The sequence below is a fragment of the Podarcis bocagei genome, assembly GCF_964188305.1.
Source record: "Podarcis bocagei genome assembly, chromosome: 2".
NCBI lineage: Eukaryota > Metazoa > Chordata > Lepidosauria > Squamata > Lacertidae > Podarcis > Podarcis bocagei.
Window position 1 is genome coordinate 12,985,394 of NC_138126.1, and position 20,855 is coordinate 13,006,248.

Genomic DNA, 20,855 nt, shown 5'->3' on the forward strand with positions numbered 1-20,855 from the left:
TGCCATAGTCAAAATAAAAAAATTCCTTCCAGTAGCACCTTAAAGACCAACTAAGTTAGTTCTTGGTATGAGCTTTTGTGTGCATGCACACTTCTTCAGATACACACTGTATACAAAATATACAGTGGATGTTTTAGTCCAGGAATGGGGAGCCTGTGGCCTTTGGGATGTTGTTGTATTCCAGCTCCCATCAGGCCCTGCCAGCATGGCCAATGGTCAGGGATGATGGGAATTGGAGTCCAGCAACATATTGAGGGGCACCGGTTCCCCATTCATGCTTCAAGTGCCATTTATAAGCTCCCAAGATGCACCTGAAATCACCTTCTTGCGGCAAGTTCACACATGCATCGTTCACCCCTCATTAAGTGAGTATGCCAAGGGATCACACAAAATCCACTTTTCCAGGGGAGGGGATCGCACATCACTGCCCATACGTTGGTTTTCTACTTATTTTATGTGTTTTATTACATTTTTATACCCCACCTTGCAAGGATTTCCCCTTACCAACAACCTTGTGAGGCAGTCTAGGCTAAGATCTTAAGCGCTGCTTAGGACTTTGGGGCAGGGTACTTAAGTGGTGTTGAACCAACTGGAAATGCCGACCCAAGCGCTATCAAATTCAATCTATTTATGACTGAACAAAGGCCAAGGAGGTCCAACTCAGTCATGTTTGACTTCATATTGAGGAAACTTACAAAAACTAAGGGATTAGTATAAAGAATTTTGAAAAGGAAAGCCAAAGGGGTCAAATCTCTGTGCCAAAGTGGGGCGGCACCAAAACCTCAATAACAGAAGCTCAGCTAGAATAAATGGGAAAGGTGTCACCAGAGCCAGGAGGATGCCAGCGTGGTTAATGAGCAGAGTCAAGGAAACTATTTGAGGCAAGAAGGCATCTTTCAGAAAACGTAAGTCTTGTTCAAATGTAGGGAACAAAATGGAACACAAACTTGTGGCAAAATAAATTCAAGCAGACTCTAAGGGATGCCGGGGTGGAGGAAAGAGAATACAAGGAGCACATTGCTTAAAATGTAAAGAACAACAGTATACACAGGAAGTGTAAATGACCAGCAGACTTTGAAAACCTGGCATCAGGGGATCAAGTTAATCAATTTTGTTGAATTAAACTAAATTATTGCACGGAGTTGGACTGGATGACCCTCAGGGTCCCTTCCAACGCTACGAAATAGTTTTAACTGGATTTAGAATATCTGTGCAATTAATCGTTCCTGTTTTGAATTTGATTGTGTTGTTATCTTCCTCAGCGGGTCGTGGAAACCGCTATTCTGAATAATGCCTTTCATAGTGTAGGGGGCACTGGGGGGAGGGGCGAGCTTATGGAACCAAGAGGGCAGTGACCCAAAAAAGTTTGGGAACCACTGCCCTAGCCCAAGGTCCCCTAAGGAAGCCTTATGGCTGAGTGGGGATTTGATCCCAGCGGTCGTATTCAATGCTAGTCCTACTCAGAGTAGACACACAGACGTTAACGGACATGACTGATGTAGGTTCTTTCGTTTCAATGGGTCCGCTCAGGCCGAGAGTGAACTGACTACAACCTCGGATATTCACAGTCTTAGCCGGACGCTCAAACCACAACACCAGAGTCCATTGTGCATAGAAGTGAGTCGTTGGGACCTGTAGGTCTTTGGGGGCTACTGAACACTGTGCTACTGCCCTCCCTCAAAACCGTTGCTCAGTTCAAAACATGACTTCTGTTAAAAATCAGTTGCTGTGGAGGGACCTGTGGGATCTGCCCGGAATGAATCCGCTTATGCCTGTTCAGACTAGACGCTCCCGTGAAACCTTTGCCACAGTCGGAGCATTCGTACGGTTTCTCTCCCGTGTGGATTCTCTGGTGCGTCACCAGCTTAGGCCTCCGGCTGAAGCCTTTCCCGCAAACAGAGCACAGGAACGGCTTCTCTCCGGTGTGGGCTCTCTCGTGGACGCGGAGGTGCGACCTCCGGCTGAAGCCTTTCCCGCACTCGGGGCACTTATGGGGCCTTTCTCCCGTGTGGGTTCTCCTGTGCAAGATCAGGTTCGACTGCTGGCTGAAGCTCTTCCCGCACTCTAAGCAGGTATAAGGCCTCTCCCCTGTGTGGGTCCGGTGGTGTTTAATAAGGTTTGCCCTTTGAGCGAAGCTCTTCCCACACTCCGAGCAGATGTAGGGCCTCTCGTCGCTGTGGGTCCTGCGGTGCCTGCTGAGGCTCGAGCAATCGCTGAAGCTGGTCCCGCAGTCTGGGCATTTGTAGGGTTTCTCCCCCGTGTGTATTCTCTGATGACTGACAAGGTCGGCTTTCCGGCTGAACCTCTTCCCACAATCCGAGCACTCGTAAGGCTTCTCTTCCAAGTGCATTCTCCAATCTTCACCATGATCGCTTCTGCAAAGCTGCCCACACTCCGTGCAAGAGATCCGTCCCTCGCCTTTGAAGATTCTCTGAGGGTTGGTTGTTCCATTGAATTGTTTGCAACAGCCTTGAGGACAATGAACCGAACTTTCATTCTCGGGTCCACTTCCCATGCGGCTCTCGGAGTCTTCCCAAAAATCAGGATGGGGGGAAATGCGCTGGTCGCAGCTCCCTGACGACATCCAATATGGCTGCACGTCTCCAGAGACTTCTGTATGGGTCTTCTCCTTCCTCAAATTACTTTCTAGAATACAAAGGGGGAGAATGCAGAAACTAAATGATTCCCTGAACAGTGGGAAAGGGATCCTCGAATCACATTTTAATAAAACAACAGGAGACCTGAATAAAGAAGATATCTTTGGATCCCCATGTAGAACTTTATTGAAATCCAAATCAAATACTAAGAACAATACACCCAAGCCCTGCAGCAAAGATTTGAGAACGGGGATTATTTTTTAGCAGAGATATATATGCTGACATACATATAAATGCAAAGAATTAAAATGAGCAGAAAAGGTATATTATAGGTGTTATTCAACTAGATTTTATGCAGAGCCGAGCCACTGAAATTAACAGAACAAACATAGTCATGTTCATTCATGTCAATGGGTCTATTCTGAGAAAGCTGAATCCTACCTATGGTCCAGATTCAATGCTCTCTTGTCCACCAATGTAGGGGCAAGAATAACGGTTACAAGCTAAGACATCCAGCAAAACAGTTGTGCAACTAGAAGTATCAGCGGCTACAGCGATCAGTTTTGAATCCAGCTGTGAGATCCGTGGCCTTCTCTTGTGCAAGCACAACTCGTAGACCGCTGGGGGACCTTTAACTCAGTGTGATGTTGAATGCCACCCTTTGTTCTGCCAGAATTGCAGCTGCTCCATCCCATTTCCATTTTTCCTGGTGATCTATTTCATGGGTAGGCAAACTAAGGCCCAGGGTCCGGATCCGGCCCAATCGCCTTCTAAATCCAGCCCACGGACAGTCCGGGAATCAGCGTGTTTTTACATGAGTAGAATGTGCCCTTTTATTTAAAATGCATCTCTGTATTATTTGTGGGACATAGGGATTCGTTAATTCCACCCCCTAATATAGTCCGCCCCCCACAAGGTCTGAGGAACAGTGGACCAGCCCCCTGCTGAAAAAGTTTGCTGACCCCTGATCTATTTCATATGTAGTGAAGAATCCAGCTCCCATCAGCCTCCAGAGCCATGAGAATGTAACAAGAGCCCAGCTGCAGGATCCTGCCAATGCCCCACCTAGTCCAGCAGTTCTTACAGTGGCCAACCATGCCTGGGGGAAACACGCAAGCCGGATCTGAGCCCTAGAGCTCTCTCCCCTCCTGTGGTTCCCACTGCCTCCGCCAGAACATAGCCAGCAAGACCCACAGTCAGGGATGATAAGAGGTGCAGCCCCCTTGAGTCACAGAATCATAGAGTTCAAAGGGACCTTCCAGTGTGTTAGGCTGGGCGATATCCGGTTTTCAACATGACAATATATCACTGGCTAAACATCACGATATTCAGATATAGCACAATATCTGGATTAAGGGTGGAGCTGCTTTTCAACTTTGTGAGATATCACCAGCTAAACATTGTGATATACAGTCGTATCTTAGCTCCCAAACGCCTTGGGAGTTGAACATTCCGGCTCCTGAGTGATCAAAAACCGGAAGTGATTGTTCTGGTTTTTTAACGTTCTTTTGGAAGCCGAACGTCTGGTGGGGCTTCCGCGGCTTCAGATTGGCTGCAGGAGCTTCCTGCAGCCAATCAGAAGCTGCGCTTTGGAAGTCAAATGTTTCGGAAGTCAAACGGACTTCTGGAACGGGTTCTGTTCGACTTCCAAGGTACGACTGTACTGATGTATCATAATGTCTGAAATGAGGATGGTCACGGTTTTCCTCACATTGCGATTTTTGCATAGCGCACACACACACACGTATCATGATTCACAATACATTGCTAAGTCAAAAACTATGAAACTGATAAGACAATATGGAATTCAAACCAGTTTTCAGCGATATTTGATAAAGCACCCAGCCCTACAGCATGTGCAGAATTCGGCAAGCGGCAAAATTGGGGGGGGGGAACATTCCTACCATAACCGTATGCCAGATTTATCAAATGTCTTTTGACGAAGCCCCTAATTGGAAACTGTGAATCCAATAACAGAAAAGGTTCTTACCCTGCATGGTAACATCCAAGTCCTCCTCTTGTTTGATCTCCTTCACGGCTGGTGTCTGGCACAAGTCCAGGGGTTCCGCTTCTGCCGTAGGAAGGCAATCTGGCTTATCCCTGGATGACCTCATTACCTGAAACAGAATTGAGAAACAGCATTTCATTGACAGATGCATATATATATTTAGTTAAGGGAAAAGGAGTGTTAGGCAGGGGAACGTAACAGAGGAGCAGAGAAAGCAGGCAAGACAAATGTTTTTCTCCCTGTGTTTTGTACCACTAGAACTCATGGGCTTCCTCCGAGATCAGTGGTTCTCAAACTTTTTTCTCTGGGCCACACTTTCCAGAATAAAAATGTGCTCCCACACCGCACCACATTTTTTTGTTGATAAGAAATACATTGGAAAAGGTTGCTAGGACTGTCCTCAGTATCACTTGATGCTCTTGGTCTCATTCTGAACAGATACCTACATGTATATTCTGCAAATAATATATATATATATACAGTGGTACCTCGCAAGACGAATGCCTCGCAAGACGAAAGAGGTTTTCGTTTTTTGAGTTGCTTCGCAAGACGAATTTCCCTATGGGCTTGCTTCGCAAGACGAAAACGTCTTGCAAGTTTGTTTCCTTTTGGATTTTCAATGCATTCCTATGGGGATCCGTGCTTCGCAAGACGAAAAATTCGCAAGACGAAAAAACTCGCAGAACGAATTTTGTCTTGCGAGGCACCACTATATCTATCTATCTATCTATCTATCTATCTATCTATCTATCTATATGAGAAGAGCCTGCTGGATCAGCATCCTGTTCTCACGGGGCCAACAAGCTGCCTCACAAGCAGGATCTGAGCACAATAGCCCTTTCCCCTTCTCTTTCTAGCAACTGGTGTTCAGAAGCATTACTGCCGTCCACTGTGGCGGCTGAGCACAGCCATCATAGCTAATGGCCATTGAGAGCCCTCTCCTCAATGAATGCGTCTAGTCCTCTTTTAAAGTCATCTAGGTTGGTGGCCATTGCCGCTTCTTGTGGCAGCAAGTTCCACAGTTTAACTCTTTCTTTTGCCTGTTCTGAAACTTCCAACATTCAGGCCATGAGTTTTGGCATTATGAGAGAGGTCAGGAAACTCTGCAACTGAGCCCTGGCCTTTCCATCTTGATGAGTGATCTGAAGAAGAGGAGGAGGAGGAGTTTGGATTTGATATCCCGCCTTATCACTACCCGAAGGAGTCTCAAAGCGGCTAACATTCTCCTTTCCCTTCCTCCCCCACAACAAACACTCTGTGAGGTGAGTGGGGCTGAGAGACTTCACAGAAGTGTGACTGGCCCAAGGTCACCCAGCAGCTGCATGTGGAGGAGCGGAGACGCGAACCCGGTTCACCAGATTACGAGTCCACCACTCTTAACCACTACACCACACTGGCTAATCCTGCACAGAGAAGGACAAAGCCATTACTCAGTGTTCTTGCGCCCCCAAAGTGGCTTACAGTTAAATAATCCCTGGACTACAACTCCCATCATCCAATGCCTATTGGTCACACTGGCTGCGGCTGATGGGAGTTGAAGTCTGGCAAAGATCTGGAAGGTGACCGTGGTTTCCCATCCCCGGAATAAACAAAATAAAGCAAGGCTGGACGAGGACCACTCAGTTATCAAACCCAGCTACCTCCTTCTTTTCTTCCTCCTCATCCTGCCGCTGCCTCATCAGGAAATCTTCTGCCAAGGCCACTGCCTGGGAGCAAGTCTCTGGGTCCCAGGCCCTGATCCTGCTCTGGATTTCATTCGGGAGGAGGGCCAGGAACTGCTCCAAGACCACCAGCTCCACAATCTCCTCTTTGGTACGCCTTTCAGGCTTCAGCCACCGATGGCAAAGTTCGCGGAGCCTCCGGCACACGTCCCGCGGCCCCTCCGCTTCGCGGCAGGAGAAATGTCTGAAGCGCAGCCGCAGAGTATCCTCAGCGACCGTCTCCCCCTCCGGAGCCTCTTCCTTCACTGTCCCACCGCCTGCTCCATCTTGGGGCAGCAGGGTTTTGTGTGACTCCTCCAAGCAGAGGCCTGGTGGGAGTTTGGTGGCCCTTTGTCCTCCAGCCACCTCCCTAACGCAATTGTCCTGCGGGGTGGGCCGTGGCGGTTGAGAGCGGCCCCCGTCCAAATGAGGGGACTCGAGTGCCTTCACAAAGCCCTGAAGTCGAGCTTCCCAGCTCCGCTGCACCTCTTCGTTGCCTTCCCGGTTGGCCTGTGGCGGAACGGTTCTTTCCCAGAATCCTCTAGTGCTCCCTTCCTGGATCTCAAGAACCAGACTCTGCTCCGTTTCTGGGTCCGGCTCCTCAACCTTAATTGTAGTCCAGGGGGCAGACTTTAACTTTACACCCAGTGTCGATACATCGCCCCGCTCTACTGCCATTTTCCACTGCTGCCTGACCTGCAGTGGCCAGTTGTTTTCAGAGAAGTCCACAGGTAGAGAAGGTTTCTTATACAGACAGAATTTAGGAATCTGGGTTAAGGAAAGGAGGCTTCTCCCTAATGGAAGGGAAAGACAACAAAGACACATTAGACAAAACCTACAGCCTCGGGCCCCACCTGAACTAAACACTTAAGGCAGTATAGGAAGAATTTTGGGAAGTGGTTTGTTAATAGTGCTAAATATTGTTATGAGAAACCCTATCCCTGTCATGGATCTACAATTCCTGGAATGGCTTAAAAATCAATCCCTCTTCCCAAAGAATGCTTGACAATGGAAGGAGAACGTTGCCATTGTGGCTAGGAGACGTCAATGGTCTTATCCTCTATTAATTTTCCTGATCCTTTTTTAAAGGTATCTGTATGTCAGTGGCCATCATTACACCCTATAAGGAAGGAAGGTTTTCTCTTTTCTCATTGCTACAAGTCAAGTCAAGATCCCTTTTAAAAGCTGGGGAAGCCAGAAGTTGCAGAGCAAGCTACACTGCCTGGCATTACTTTTTCTACACAGCTGTGAAAAGTGCTGGAGCCCCACAAACTGCACCTGCTAAACTTCTTCCTTCTACACAACCATTAATGGTCCAGGAGCCCTGAACGCGACACTTGCTGAACTTCTAAGCAACTGTACACAGCTATGACTGGGTGTTATCGGCATAGTGATGGTATTTTGCTCCAGAATACTGCTGTAAAGTTGACTTGCATTTTAACATTTCACTTTATTTTACAATGTATATTTTAAACTGCCAATTTATTGATAGTTTTTTTTTTAAGATCAACTTGTTTTTAAATCTGACTTTTATTGATACTTTTTAATGTCTTTTTTTATTTTAAGCAAAGTGCTTGGCAGTTTTAAAGATTTAAGCCGTTTACAAATCCCATTAAAATAAAATTAATTAATGTTGTAGGAGCCCTGACAGCTGCACCTGCTGAACAGCTGTCTTCTATGCAACTATGCAGAGCTACGGTCAGTTTTATCAGAACAGCGACGGTCTTTTGCAAAGCCGACTTGTATCTTAGCATATCATTTTATTTTACCATGCTGATTTAATTATATTTTGCATTTAAAAAGATCAACCTTTTTTCCAAAAAAACAACAACTGACTTTTACCAGTACTTTTTAAATGTACGTTTTATTTTAAGTGAGGTGCTTGGGATTTATTTTTTTTTTAAAAAAGAGATTTAAGGAGTTCACAAATCCCAATTAAAAATGCACCTCCTCCTTCTGGAGCCCTGGCAGCTGCACCTGTTGAACAACCACTAAAGGTCCCCCTGCAACAACCATTCCAGGTGCAGGATCTCCTGCCCTCTTTCCGCACCTGGGCACCCTAAGGGGCGCGGGGGGGGTTGAGACCCCACGGAAGGGGGTCGCGGCCAAGGACTGAACCCGAAGAAGCACCTGCTTGCAGAAGACCAGCCCGGAGCCGCCTCCCTCCTCCGCTCCTCTCAACCCGCCGGCAAGAGGCTCCCGGAGTCCGCCAAAGTCCGCCTCCCCACGGTGGGCGGGCCAGGAAGTCCCCGCGCCGCCGCCGCCTCCTCCTCCTTCTCCCCGGCACGTGCGGGTGGAGGGCCCGGGGGCGGGAGGACTGTCCGCTCTAGCACGCCGAACTCGCTGCGCTTAACCCTGAGAAAGCCGCTCCGAAGCAGGGCGGAGCTGCCTTCTGCCTTCCCTGTGTGCGTTTGTGCGCTTATGCCTGAGAAAGAGTGTTGTGTGGTTGTGTGCTGTGCTGTGCTGTGCTGTGCAGCAGGAGGAAGAGAGCTTGTTGGTTTCATGATAAAGCTCAACCTGCATGGAAATGAAGAAAGCTCTCCTTTGCTGCTGCTGCTGCTGTATTATTATTATTATTATTATTATTATTATTATTAATTATCAGGCAAGAACGTTCCCATTTAACCAGGTCTTTGATCTGATTGACATCCTATACCCTTTTAAAATGTGGGGTTTTTTGGGGGTGGGGGTGTTATTGGGTTGTTGTTTTTATTTTGATTATATATACGTAAAGTGGTACCTTGGGTTACATACGCTTCAGGTTACAAACGCTTCAGGTTACAGACTCCGCTAACCCAGAAATAGTACCTCGGGTTAAGAACTTTGCTTCAGGATGAGAACAGAAATCGTGCTCCAGTGGCGCGGCAGCAGCGGGAGGCCCCATTTGCTAAAGTGGTGCTTCAGGTTAAGAACAGTTTCAGGTTAAGAACGGACCTCCGGAACAAATTAAGTTCTTAACCCGAGGTACCACTGTATTGTGGTTTTTATGTTGATGTTTTCTGTGAACTGCCCTGAGACCTCCGGGTATAGAGTGGTATATAAATTTGATAAATATCATCATCATCATCATCACCACCACCATCATCATCATCCTTCAGATGAAGGCTCCTCCTGGATCAGGCTAGTGGCCCATCTTGTCCACCTTGCTGTGCTCACAGGGGCCAAACCACTTGCCTTTTCTGGGGACCATAGAATAGTAGACTTGGAAGAGACCCCAAGGGTCATCTAGTCCAACCCCCTGCTTTAAACACCTCCAAAGAAGGAGAGGCCACAACCTCCCGAGGGAGCCACTTCCACTGTCACAGCCAGAAAGTTCTTCCTGGTGTTTAGTCGGATTCTCCTTTCTTGTAACCTGAAGCTATTGGGTCGGCTCTCACCTTGTGAAGCAGGAGAAAACTTTCTGGTAGTGGAACGGACTCCCTCAGAAGGTGGCGGACTGAAATTTTAAAACAGAGGGCCATCTGTCAGGGATGCATTAGTTGTGATTCCTGCACTATTTTTATTTTATTTTTTGTGGGGGTTCAACAAGATGACCTCTGGGGATCGCTTCCAAGTCTGTTGTTGTTTAGTCGTTTAGTCGTGTCTGACTCTTCATGGCCCCATGGACCAGAGCACGCCAGGCCCTCCTGTCTTCCACTGCCACCCACAGTATGGTTAAACTCATGCTGGTAGCTTTGAGAACACTGTCCAACCATCTCGTCCTCTGTCGGCCCCTTCTCCTTGTGCCCTCCATCTTTCCCAACATCAGGGTCTTTTCCAGGGAGTCTTCTCTTCTCATGAGGTGGCCAAAGTATTGGAGTCTCAGCTTCACGATCTGTCCTTCTAGTGAGCACTCAGGGCTGATTTCCTTAAGAATGGATACGTTTGATCTTCTTGCAGTCCATGGGACTCTCAAGAGTCTCCTCCAGCACCATAATTCAAAAGTATAAATTCTTCGGCGATCAGCCTTCCTTATGGTCCAGCTCTCACTTCCATACATCACTACTGGGAAAACCATAGCTTTTACTATACGGACCTTTGTTGGCAAGGTGATGTCTCTGCTTTTTAAGATGCTGTCTAGGTTTGTCTTCCAAGTCTACGATTCAACAATTCTGTAAGGCAGCTTTTGATTTTCCTCACTCGGAGTATAAAAAGCAAAGAGTCCCTCTAACTGGGGGTGGAAAACATTGCACACCTGTATCTTCCACCCTGGCCTGTGAAACTTTCCGAGGTCACTACAGGCTCCCCCGGAAGGTTGTGGCCTCTCCTGCCATGGAGGCTTTTAAGCAGAGGTTGGAAGGCCCTCTGTCAGGGATGCTTTCTCTGAGATTCCTGCATTGCGGGGGTTGGACTAGATGACCCTACGGGTCCCTTCCAACTTTACAATTCTATGATACCTCGTTCGGCCACCAGGGGGCCCCGGAGGTTGCGCTGGGAAAGACAGGAAAGGGGATTCCGTCCTGCCTTAAATGATCGACTTTGCAAGGGGCTGCCTGGGCTTCCCATGCATTTTATTTTGCACGGCTTGCGGGGCGCGGCTGTCTCCGTGGGGGAGAATTGCTGCAGCCCCTGGTAAGTTTCACAATATGCAACTAAAGGGTGTGTGCATTTTGGGGTGCGGGTGGGTGTGTATCTGAGATCGGGTTTGCGAAAAGAAGGGGGAGGATGCCAGCAATGTGGCCTGTTTATTTCTGTGTCCAGAGATAAGATCCGAGGCCCTGAAATTGGATACAAGAAGCTTTATGTCCTTGTTGCCATTTTTCATCTCCACGGGTCTGTGGAGCGAAGGAACTCACAAGCAAACTGATCCGCGGGTGCATTGATATTAATTTTATTTTTTACCTGCTCAGGGCTACGTTTCTAAGGAATAGGGGTGCACAGACAGGACTGCAGTCCAGCCCTTTTCTTTTTAATAAATGCCAATCCACTCGAGATATTTCTTTCTTTTTTTAAAGCCAATTCACTTCAGATTTATTGCATTTTTAATATTTTTTATTGCCAGAGGCAGATGTTCAATAGGGTGAAAAAGAAATCAAGAAACCAGGCTGTATGGAACGGTCTGGGGTCTGCTGCATTTGGGAACAAAGGCCACCAGAAAAGACAAAGGCATGAGAAAGGCTGTCAGAGAGATTCCGTGAGAAAACATTTCTCATATATTGCCTCTAATGTCTTCTGCACCTGGGGGAGAGATCTGCTCAGAGTTTTTGGATCCAGACCTTTATAAATAAATATAAATAGATCTGTCTTCCAGGCACATCTCTTTCTTACAGGGATGGGGGGGGGGTGACCCCTGGCCCCTCCAGAGGTTGTGGGGCTCCCAACTCCCATCAGCCCCCAGGCTGTGCAGCCTAGTGGTCAGGGGGAGATGGGAGTTGTAGTTCAACAGCATCTGGCGGGTGCTAGATTGTCAGTTTTTCTGGACTGGAGTCGTTGTCAGGCGCCCAAAGTGTTGTTTCTGTTGTTGTTATGGTTATGATTACATGCCTCGTTACCTCATTTCCTCTCCTCGGTTTTTGATCACAGTATATTAAAGCCCTGTGTATGTTGTGGATTAAAACGGGCCTGGCTAAGCACTACCTGGTGTTGGACTTCAACTCCCATCAGCCCCAGCAGCCAGTTTGGCCAACAGCAGGGGCTGATGGGAGTTGGAGTCCAGCACCGCCTGGAGGGCCACACAGACTCCCTCATCCATGGTCCAGGAGCAACACTTCCGCTTTGGGTTTAAGAGGGCCCAGGGCTTCCAGTTTCATGAATGGGAAGGAGACTGCTGAGTCTTAATCAGCAAAACCAGTTGCATATTATTATTATTATTATTATTATTATTATTATTATTATTATTATTAATGCAATTTGTATACTGCCCTCCATCCGCAGACATCAGGGCAGTTCACAGCATAAAGGCCTGTAGTAGGAATGCCAGCCCTGTAGCCTGACTCCCGAGTCCTGCCTGGTTCATGTCTTTTTGCTCCTACATGGAGTTTAGGGGCAGAGCAACTGCTTCCATCATCATCATCATCATCATCATCATCATTTGTTTATTTGTTTATTTTGCTTTCAGATCAAAGTTTTACAGTCACATTTCCAATATACAACATAAAAACAAGATTCCAAAGAATCTCCCAGACTTTCCTCCTCCTCTTTGTGGGTCCTATTGTTAGCCATTTCCTCCTGCATCTTTCACGATAATCCAAATCTTTTACATCTCCGTTATGTCCAAAATTCACCATTAAACTACAAGTGTTATTCCAGTCCTACTAACAGTTCCAACAGTTTACAATGATTTTTAAGAGAAATTATAAATTTTCCCCATCCCTTATTATTCTTCCTGATTTCTGATTCTTCCGGTCATTTTTGCCAATTTGGCATAATCCACCAACTTAATCTGCCAATCCCTGGCATCTCCCATTAAATCAGGAACAGGGTACCTGTGACCCTCCAGAAGTTGCTGGACTCCAAATCCCATCAGCCACTGTAGCCAACGGTGAGGCATGATGGGAGTTGTAGTCTAATATAGCGGCAGATTCCAAAGTGCAGGGTCCCTTCATGAGTGCCGTAGCCACTCCCCCTTACAGCCACTCTCCTCCTAAGATGATACAACCTTCATATGCAGTAATCGTTTAATTATGTGAACCGCCCTGATATCTACTGGTATAGGGCAGTATACTAATTTTAATAATTATAATAATAATAGTAAAGGTAAAGGGACCCCTGACCATTAGGTCCAGTCGTGGCCGACTCTGGGGTTGCGGCGCTCATCTCGCTTTATTGGCCAAGGGAGCCGGCGTACAGCTTCCGGGTCATGTGGCCAGCATGACTAAGCTGCTTCTGGTGAACCAGAGCAGCGCACAGAAACGCCGTTTACCTTCCCGCTGGAGCGGTATCTATTTATCTACTTGCACTTTGGCGTGCTTTCGAACTGCTAGGTTGGCAGGAGCAGGGACCGAGCAATGGGAGCTCACCCCGTTGCGGGGATTCAAGCCGCCAACCTTCTGATTGGCAAGTCCTGGGCTCTGTGGTTTAACCCACAGCGCCACCCGCGTCCCATAATAATAATAATAATAATAATAATAATAATAATAATAATAAATAAAAATTAGGTATGCACTGTGACAGTTGGTGCAGTTTTCTGTGTTTTGCCATTCGGCTAGATCTGCTATTGTACCTGTGCACATACCTGGGCAGATTATTGGGAGCGCTCCCATATAGAATCATAAAATTGTAGAGTTAGAATGGACTCCCCCATGGTCATCTAGACCAACCCCCTGCAAAACAGGGATCTCAAGCATCTGTGGCAGATGGTCCTCCAACCTCTGCTTTAAAAAGGACCTCTGAGGAAGAAGAGTCTGCCACCTTATTTCAGAGCGACTTAAATTGTGTGTTCTGTGAAGTTCCATTGTACATAAAAGAACTTGTAGCTTCTCTCGAACCCAAAGCTCCTTGTGTTTTCAGTCTTTGGAGCAGGCAGGGGCTAAAAGTTGCATTCTGGGGTCTCCCTTTGACGTTTCGTTATACAGTGGCAGCCACCGTAAGGTCACTAATGGGCTGCCCTGGTCATTGGACGGGTTATATGGATTTTTGGATATTGCCATTTCTGGTGTCAGAGTTGTTGTGCCCTTGTCCTCTTCTTTCGTATAGGGACTGGCCTTCTTGTTTTAAAAGGTAAAGGGACCCCTGACCCTTAGGTCCAGTTGTGACCAACTCTGGGGTTGCGGCGCTCATCTCACTTTACTGGCCGAGGAGCCGGCGTACAGCTTCCGGGTCATGTGGCCAGCATGACTAAGCCGCTTCTGGTGAACCAGAGCAGCGCACGGAAATGTCGTTTACCTTCCCGCCGGAGCTGTACCTATTTATCTACCTGCACTTTGACATGCTTTCGAACTGCTTGGTTGGCAGGAGCAGGGACCGAGCAACGGGAGCTCACCCCGTCGCAGGGATTTGAACCACCGACCTTCTGATCGGCAAGTCCTAGGCTCTGTGGTTTAACCCACAGCGCCACCCTCTTCTTTCTTTCTTTTTGTCCTCTTCTTTCATGTAGGGACTGGCCTTCTTGTTTTATGTAGAGGCGAATGACAACAGAAGCTGGCTTCGCTGGAATGTCTGTGAAGCAAGATTCTCAGCCTGTTTATCTTTCCCGAAAGACACTATAAGATGGCGCTGGACTCCAAAACAGGTAAGACTCTGGCTGTGACAAGGATGGGGGAACTTTATCACCTCAAGGGCCACATTCCCTTTCAGGGACCACATCCCAGTGGTGGGTAAAGCATATAATACCATTAAAACTGCCCCCCTGCATCTGTGCCAACGAGGAAATAATCTGAATGGCACGGTGAACTAATAATTCACCGTTGACTGAAACAAGGATGTGAAGCCTGCATGGTCCTCCAGATACAGTGGTACCTCGCAAGACGAATGCCTCGCAAGACAAAAAACTCGCTAGACGAAAGGTTTTTCCGTTTTCGATTTGCCTCGCAAGATGAAATTTCCCTATGGGCTTGCTTCGCAAGACGAAAACGTCTCGCGACTTTATTTCCTTTGTCTAAAAACAAAGACATGTTTTGTTTATAAAGTTAATTTATTTTCCCTTCAATTTTTGAACTGCTCTTTACAGTATGTGTGACTTTAAAGAGCAGTTAATAAACTGTTGTTGTACCAAATTTGGCTTTGTTTGGACCTTTTTTGACCATAGGAACGCATTAATTGATTTTCAATGCATTCCTATGGGATTTCGTGATTCGCAAGACGAAAAATTCGCTAGACGACAAAACTTGCGGAACGAATTAATTTCGTCTTGCGGGGCACCACTGTATTTTGGTTGGACTACAACTCCCATCATTCCTCTCCTCTGGCTATGTTGGCTGGAGCCAATGGGAGTTGTAGTCTAGCAATTTGTGGAGGGCCACAGATTCCTTGTCATTCCTACTGGAATGGAAAACAATTCAAGCTTTGGAATGCAACTTAGTAATAGTCGTCTTTCTTCTTTGGTGACCACTCTTAGCCAAGCTAGACTGTCTTCCATGAACACGGTCTTAACAGTGTGTCCATAAGTGACTGTGGAGGCCAATTCTGGATCCACACGTCCTTCCACAGTGGGAACATAGGTTTCTGGGCGGGAGTTGATCACAGTGAGGGTTTGCCAAGCATGCCTTCCTCTTAGCACGTTTCTCCCTTTCGTCTTGAGTTCGAGTGTCTTCAAAGCCCATGACACCTTTGGTAAAGGCTGTTCTCCAATTGGAGTGCTCGCAGGCCAGTGTTTCCCAGTTGTCGGTGTTTATACTACATTTTTAAAAGATTTGCCTTGAGAGAGTCTTTAAACTGCTTTTGTTGACCGCCAGCATTGCACTTACATTTTTAAGTTTGGAATAGAGTAGTTGCTTTGGAAGACGATAATCCGAACAACATGACCAGTCCAACAAAGTTGTTGTTTTTGTATATAAAACACACAGTAGTTGTTTTTTGTATATAAAGCAAACAAAAACATTTCCCAGGACTTAATGCAATATATTTTTTGTCTACAAAAAATTGTTGTGCCCAAAGAATTAAATAAAAACTTCTGTAAGGCAATTCCTTTGATTGGATCAAATTTTTCTTGCTGGTAAAAGGATGCAAGCTTTTGGATTTCACAGATTAGTTTCATTTGGCTGAAGAGATTGGCAATTTAAATTCTCAGCTATATGAACAATAACGGGTGCTATTACTACTACTACTACTACTACCAGCCTTTTAGAAGACATCTGAAGGCAGCCCTGTTTAGGGAAGCTTTTAATGTTTGACAGACTATTGTATTTTAATATTTTGTTGGAAGCCGCCCAGAGTGGTTGTGGAAACCCAGCCAGATCGGCGGGGTATAAATAATAAATTATTGCTATTGTTATCATCATCATCATCATCATCACTACTAGTAAAGGTAAAGGGACCCCTGACCGTTAGGTCCAGTCGTGACCAACTCTGGGGTTGCGGCGCTCATCTCGCTTTATGAGCTGAGGGAGCCGGCGTACAGCTTCCGAATCATGTGGCCAGCTGACTAAGCCGCTTCTAGCGAACCAGAGCAGTACATGGAAACACCGTTTACCTTCCTGCCGGAGCGGTACCTATTTATCTACTTGCACTTTGATGTGCTTTCGAACTGCTAGGTTGGCAGGAGGAGGGACCGAGCAACGGGAGCTCACCCCGTCGCGGGGATTCGAACCGCCGACCTTCTGATCGGCAAGCCCTAGGCTCTGTGATTTAGACCACAGCACCACCCGCGTCCCTGTCACTATAGTGCTACTATTAATAAAATTTGTATACTGCCCTATACCTGTAGATCTCAGTTAACCTATGGAACTCTCTGTCACAGGAGGCAGGAATGGCCACCAACCTGGGTGGCTTTGGGAGGATTAGACAAATTGCGCTTGTGCTCATGTCCTGCTTGAGGACTTGGCCAGTGTGAGAACAGGAGGCTGGACTGACCTGATCCAGCCAACAGGCTGTTACCTTGTTAAGAAGAAGAGATTCATTTTTTAAAAAAATCTTGTTGTCGTAGGTTGTGCTTCCATGACTGAGAGTGAGGAGATTTCCTTACACCTCGAGCTCTCCGAACCCGGAGCCTCACCTGACAGAACCAAAGAGAGCATTTCCACGTCTCATGTGCCGGAAGAGGCATCTGTAGATCTCACAGGTAACCCAATGGATCAGAGGAGGAGTGTATCCCAAGAAGGACTCTCGGCAGATGTCAGTGAATCGGAAAACGTGCAGGCGCTTGGGAAGGCTGGCAGACGCAAGCTGCGCATCGGAGAAAGTGCAGAGCCTGTCTCCCATCGCCTTAGACGTCAAAGAATCTACAAGCCGGAGAAAACCCGCAAATGCACGCATTGCGGGAAGCACTTTGGCTGGAGGGCGAACCTTTTGGGAGAGAAAACCCAGGCAAGGGCGACATGCTCAAGTTGCGGAGAGCTGATGAGTCAGAGCACGCAGCTCCCAGTAACCAGGAAAATGCGCAAGAGGGAGAAAGCGCATCAGTGCACCGCCTGCAAGCAGGTCTTTGCGGGGAGCTCAGAACTGGCCGTGCATAAGAAAGTCCACCAAGCAGAAAAGCCGTACAAGTGCCTGGATTGCGAGAAGCGCTTTTGCTCCAAGGCGAACATGCTCCGGCACCACCAGATCCATACCGGGCAGAAACCGTATCAGTGCTTAGTTTGCGGGAACACCTTCCGGCAGCAGGAGCAGCTCATTGCGCACGAGAGAACGCACACGGGCGAGACACCCTTCCACTGTGTGGTGTGCGGGAAAGACTTCAACAGGAAGTCAGTCTTCCTGACACATCAGAGAATCCACACGGGCGAGAGGCCGTACAAATGCTCCTTCTGCAACAAGCGGTTCATCCGCAGGGCCTACCACGCCATCCACGAGAGAATCCACGCCCGGGAGAAGCGCTACAAGTGCTCCGAGTGCGGGCAGAGCTTTAACTGGAATTCGGAGTTCATCGAGCACTTGAGGACCCACACCGGAGGGAAGCCCTACAAGTGCCTGGGCTGCGAGAAGCGCTTCGGCTGGCACTCGGACCTTATCAGACACCAGAGAATCCACACGGGCGAACGGCCCTACAAGTGCGCCCACTGCCGGAGGGGCTTCGTCCAGAGGGCGCAGCTCCTCTTGCACGAGAGGACCCACACCGGCGAGAGGCCCTACAAGTGCTCCTACTGTGGGAAAAGCTTCAGCCGAAGCTCGGTCCTCATCAGGCACCTCCTGCTGCACACCGGGGAGAAGCCGTACAACTGCCTGGACTGCGGGAAGAGCTTCTGCGAGAGGGCGCAGCTGGTTTCCCACGAGGTGACGCACGCTGAGGAGAAGCCCTACAAGTGCACCGACTGTGGGAAAAGCTTCAGCTGGAAGTCGGCCTTCACTCGGCACCGGAGGATCCACACGGGAGAGAAACCCCACAAGTGCCCCGATTGTGGAAAGAGCTTCATTCGAACCACCCACCTTGCCACCCACCTAAGAACCCACGGGCGGGAGGCAGACAGCGATGCCTTAATCGGGGAGGGCATTTTAAATGAAGGTGGCGGCTTAATGTAGAATGAAGAATCCCTGCGAGGAGCGGTGGCTGAGACACGAGGGCAGATCGGGGGATGCCCCGCCAACCTCGCCAGCCAGACTCCCAACTACCCGACTTCCAGTCCAGGGGGTGGCAGCACCGTCTGTCAGCTTCCTCTTTAGTCTCCATGTTTCACTGGAAGAATTTGGCAGGGAAGATGGCAGGACAGAACTAGAATTAGTCACATTGGCTCTCTGGCGCCACCTACCGTCAGGCTTCCACCAGGCTCAACAGTCACCATCCACAACTGCATGCAGATGGGTAACCATCTCAACATTTGAAGCTTTGGGCTGGCATAACAGAGCGCGACCCAAAAGCCCTCTGAACGAATCGAGGGCTCGCTAGTTGGCCTTGGCCAAGCGCCCAGTTTTAAGAGCCTTGACTTCCGCATCTAAACACTCGTGTGAAGAATTCTGGGAACTGTAGTTTGTTAAGGGTGATGAGAGACATTGGGAGACACACACACACACATCCCGGCCGCCTATTCCCCTCACAGCGCTTACAATTCCCAGACCGATTTTCCGTCCTTCTTCCCAGGGAGTTGTAGCTTTCTGAGGGAGAATAGAGGGGATCTCCCAACACTCTTACAGTTCCTGGGGTTCTTCAGGAGAAGCCATGGCTGTTTAGAGTGGTACAATGCTGCTTTAAGTGTATCGTGCAGGTGGACCCGCACTGAGAATTAATATCAGCGGTATGCATTTTGTATGGCGAGGGAGAATGAACCAGGGTTGTGGGGGCAGAGAAGTATGGGATGGCTCAGCTGGGGTGACAGGGCAATTCACTGCAGCCCATCAAAGGAAACTCCACGCGAATCTTCAGGCCCAGAAGAGGAGCAATCGTTGCTGTTGCAGCAGACGGAGATTCACAACTAGTTCCCAAGATTTGGTCTTATGAGGCAAAGGCGCTAGTCCTCAACGTAAGAATGTGATGTATACGTCTCACTGTTGTTATTATTTTGTTGGTTATGTTTTTCTGTTTCCTTGTGTCCAATGCAGCCTTTACTTCTCTTGAGCTCATCTCTTACATTGCTTGATAAAGCTAGTCAGTTTATTTCAAGTGCTTTCCTTTCTCACTCTGCTCCGTTAACGGGGCTGGGATACAAAGAACATGCAGGTTTTATGCTGAGTGTAAATGTCACGGACGTGTGCTTGGAGTGTATCTGACACCCAGCCAAATTTCTTCTTAGGATCAGGACCAAGGAAAATCTGCTGGTATATTTTTTAGTTGAACTCTGATTGGCCAGTACTCGTGTCAGTCCTGAATTTTCAGAGTTGGGCTGTTGCACAGACAGCATTGACTGTCATTCATGAAACCACGAACCCCCCCTTACTGGAACAGACTAAAAATCTGCTCCTTTAATCTGGGAGAATCATTATTATTGTTATTATTATTATTATTATTATTATTATTATTATTATTAAATCAAAACATTTCCAGTCAACTGATCTAACCATTGGATGAACTTAATGTTGCAGCCCTAACTGAAACACACACAAACATTAAATAAAACAGATTATGTATTACAGCGTTCTTAAACCAAGGCGTGCTTTCCCATAGCAGCGGGGGACTCAATTTCCAAATGGAACACTCAACAGGAAGCGAAACATGTTCTTATTCCAAGGCGAGGTTCACAAACCAAAACACCTAACTTCTGGGTTTGCAGCATTCTTAATCCAAGTTGTTCATAAACTAAACTCTTCTTAAACCAAGGTACCACTGTATAAAAGTCTTTTTTTTATATAATTTTTTATTGTTAAAATAATTCAACATTAATACACATACATACATTTCATACAACATACCTACATACCTACAACATACCTACACTCAATCCCACAGATAATTCCCATCACCACCCACCACCCCTCACCCTTTGTGTTAGACTTCCAATCTACTCAATTGCAATTTCTTTCTACTTCTATTACTTTCTTTCACACACCTTTAACCTAATTTCATATTTCTTTTTCTATTAGACATTGTTATCCATCTTATTTAGTATTCCAATATTTGAAACGAAACTTGTTTATTCTAATAGGAGTTGATTTTTCGATATAGACAGCAAGTATCTTTTAAACACCTTCCAGTCCCTGTCTGCCTTCTCTTTTGAGATCCTACCAATTTCTCCCATTGTTTTGGATATATTGTAGTACTCCAATAATTTGGCAAGCCACTCTATCTTTGTTGGTACAGTACCACTTTTCCAATTTTTTGCAATCAATAGCCTTGCAGCTACTGTTGCATATAAATATAAGGTCTTGTCTTCTTCCTTTAGGCTTCCTGGTACTGTTCCCAATAAAAAACCTTCTGGTGTTTTCCTAAATGAATAACTGAACATTTTTTTCATTTCGTTATATACTGTTTCCCAAAATTGTTTGATGTTTAAACAATTCCACCATATATGTATCATAGTACCTTTTCCAGTGTTGCATCGCCAGCAGACATCACTACAATTTTTATTCATTTTTGCTATTCTTTCAGGTGTTAAATACCATCTGTGT

At 47.1% G+C, this 20,855-nt stretch overlaps 2 protein-coding genes across 3 annotated transcripts; one reads left to right on the forward strand and one right to left on the reverse strand.

Moving 5' to 3' along the window:
• Positions 1–119: 119 nt before the first annotated feature.
• LOC308580624 (uncharacterized protein) lies at positions 120–8,586 on the reverse strand. The gene is made up of 4 exons (XM_081182553.1): positions 8,436–8,586; positions 6,246–7,099; positions 4,588–4,714; positions 120–2,646 (listed from the first exon to the last, which is right to left on the reverse strand). Exons 2-4 carry the CDS (start codon positions 6,981–6,983, stop codon positions 1,691–1,693), a joined length of 1,821 nt encoding a protein of 606 aa, XP_081038679.1. The 5' UTR covers positions 6,984–7,099; positions 8,436–8,586; the 3' UTR covers positions 120–1,690.
• Positions 8,587–10,265: 1,679 nt separating this feature from the next.
• LOC308580751 (uncharacterized protein) lies at positions 10,266–19,413 on the forward strand. 2 transcript variants are annotated; one of them, XM_081182887.1, is made up of 4 exons: positions 10,266–10,856; positions 11,287–11,418; positions 14,320–14,454; positions 16,807–19,413. In XM_081182887.1, the coding sequence occupies exons 3-4, from the start codon at positions 14,433–14,435 to the stop codon at positions 18,336–18,338; spliced, it is 1,554 nt and encodes a 517-aa protein (XP_081039013.1). In that variant the 5' UTR covers positions 10,266–10,856; positions 11,287–11,418; positions 14,320–14,432; the 3' UTR covers positions 18,339–19,413. The 2 variants fall into 2 exon arrangements, with proteins under 2 accessions (XP_081039013.1, XP_081039012.1); XM_081182886.1 differs by lacking the exon at positions 11,287–11,418.
• Positions 19,414–20,855: the final 1,442 nt, after the last annotated feature.

Coding starts and splice junctions, on each gene's coding strand:
- LOC308580751 (XM_081182887.1), top strand. CDS start 14,433: ATGGCGCTGGACTCCAAAACAG. Junction 14,455..16,806: donor GGCGCTGGACTCCAAAACAG/GTAAGACTCTGG, acceptor TTGTTGTCGTAG/GTTGTGCTTCCATGACTGAG.
- LOC308580624 (XM_081182553.1), bottom strand. CDS start 6,983: ATGGCAGTAGAGCGGGGCGATGTATCGACACTGGGTGTAAAGTTAAAG. Junction 4,715..6,245: donor AGGAGGAAGAAAAGAAGGAG/GTAGCTGGGTTT, acceptor ATTCTGTTTCAG/GTAATGAGGTCATCCAGGGA. Junction 2,647..4,587: donor CTTGGATGTTACCATGCAGG/GTAAGAACCTTT, acceptor TTTGTATTCTAG/AAAGTAATTTGAGGAAGGAG.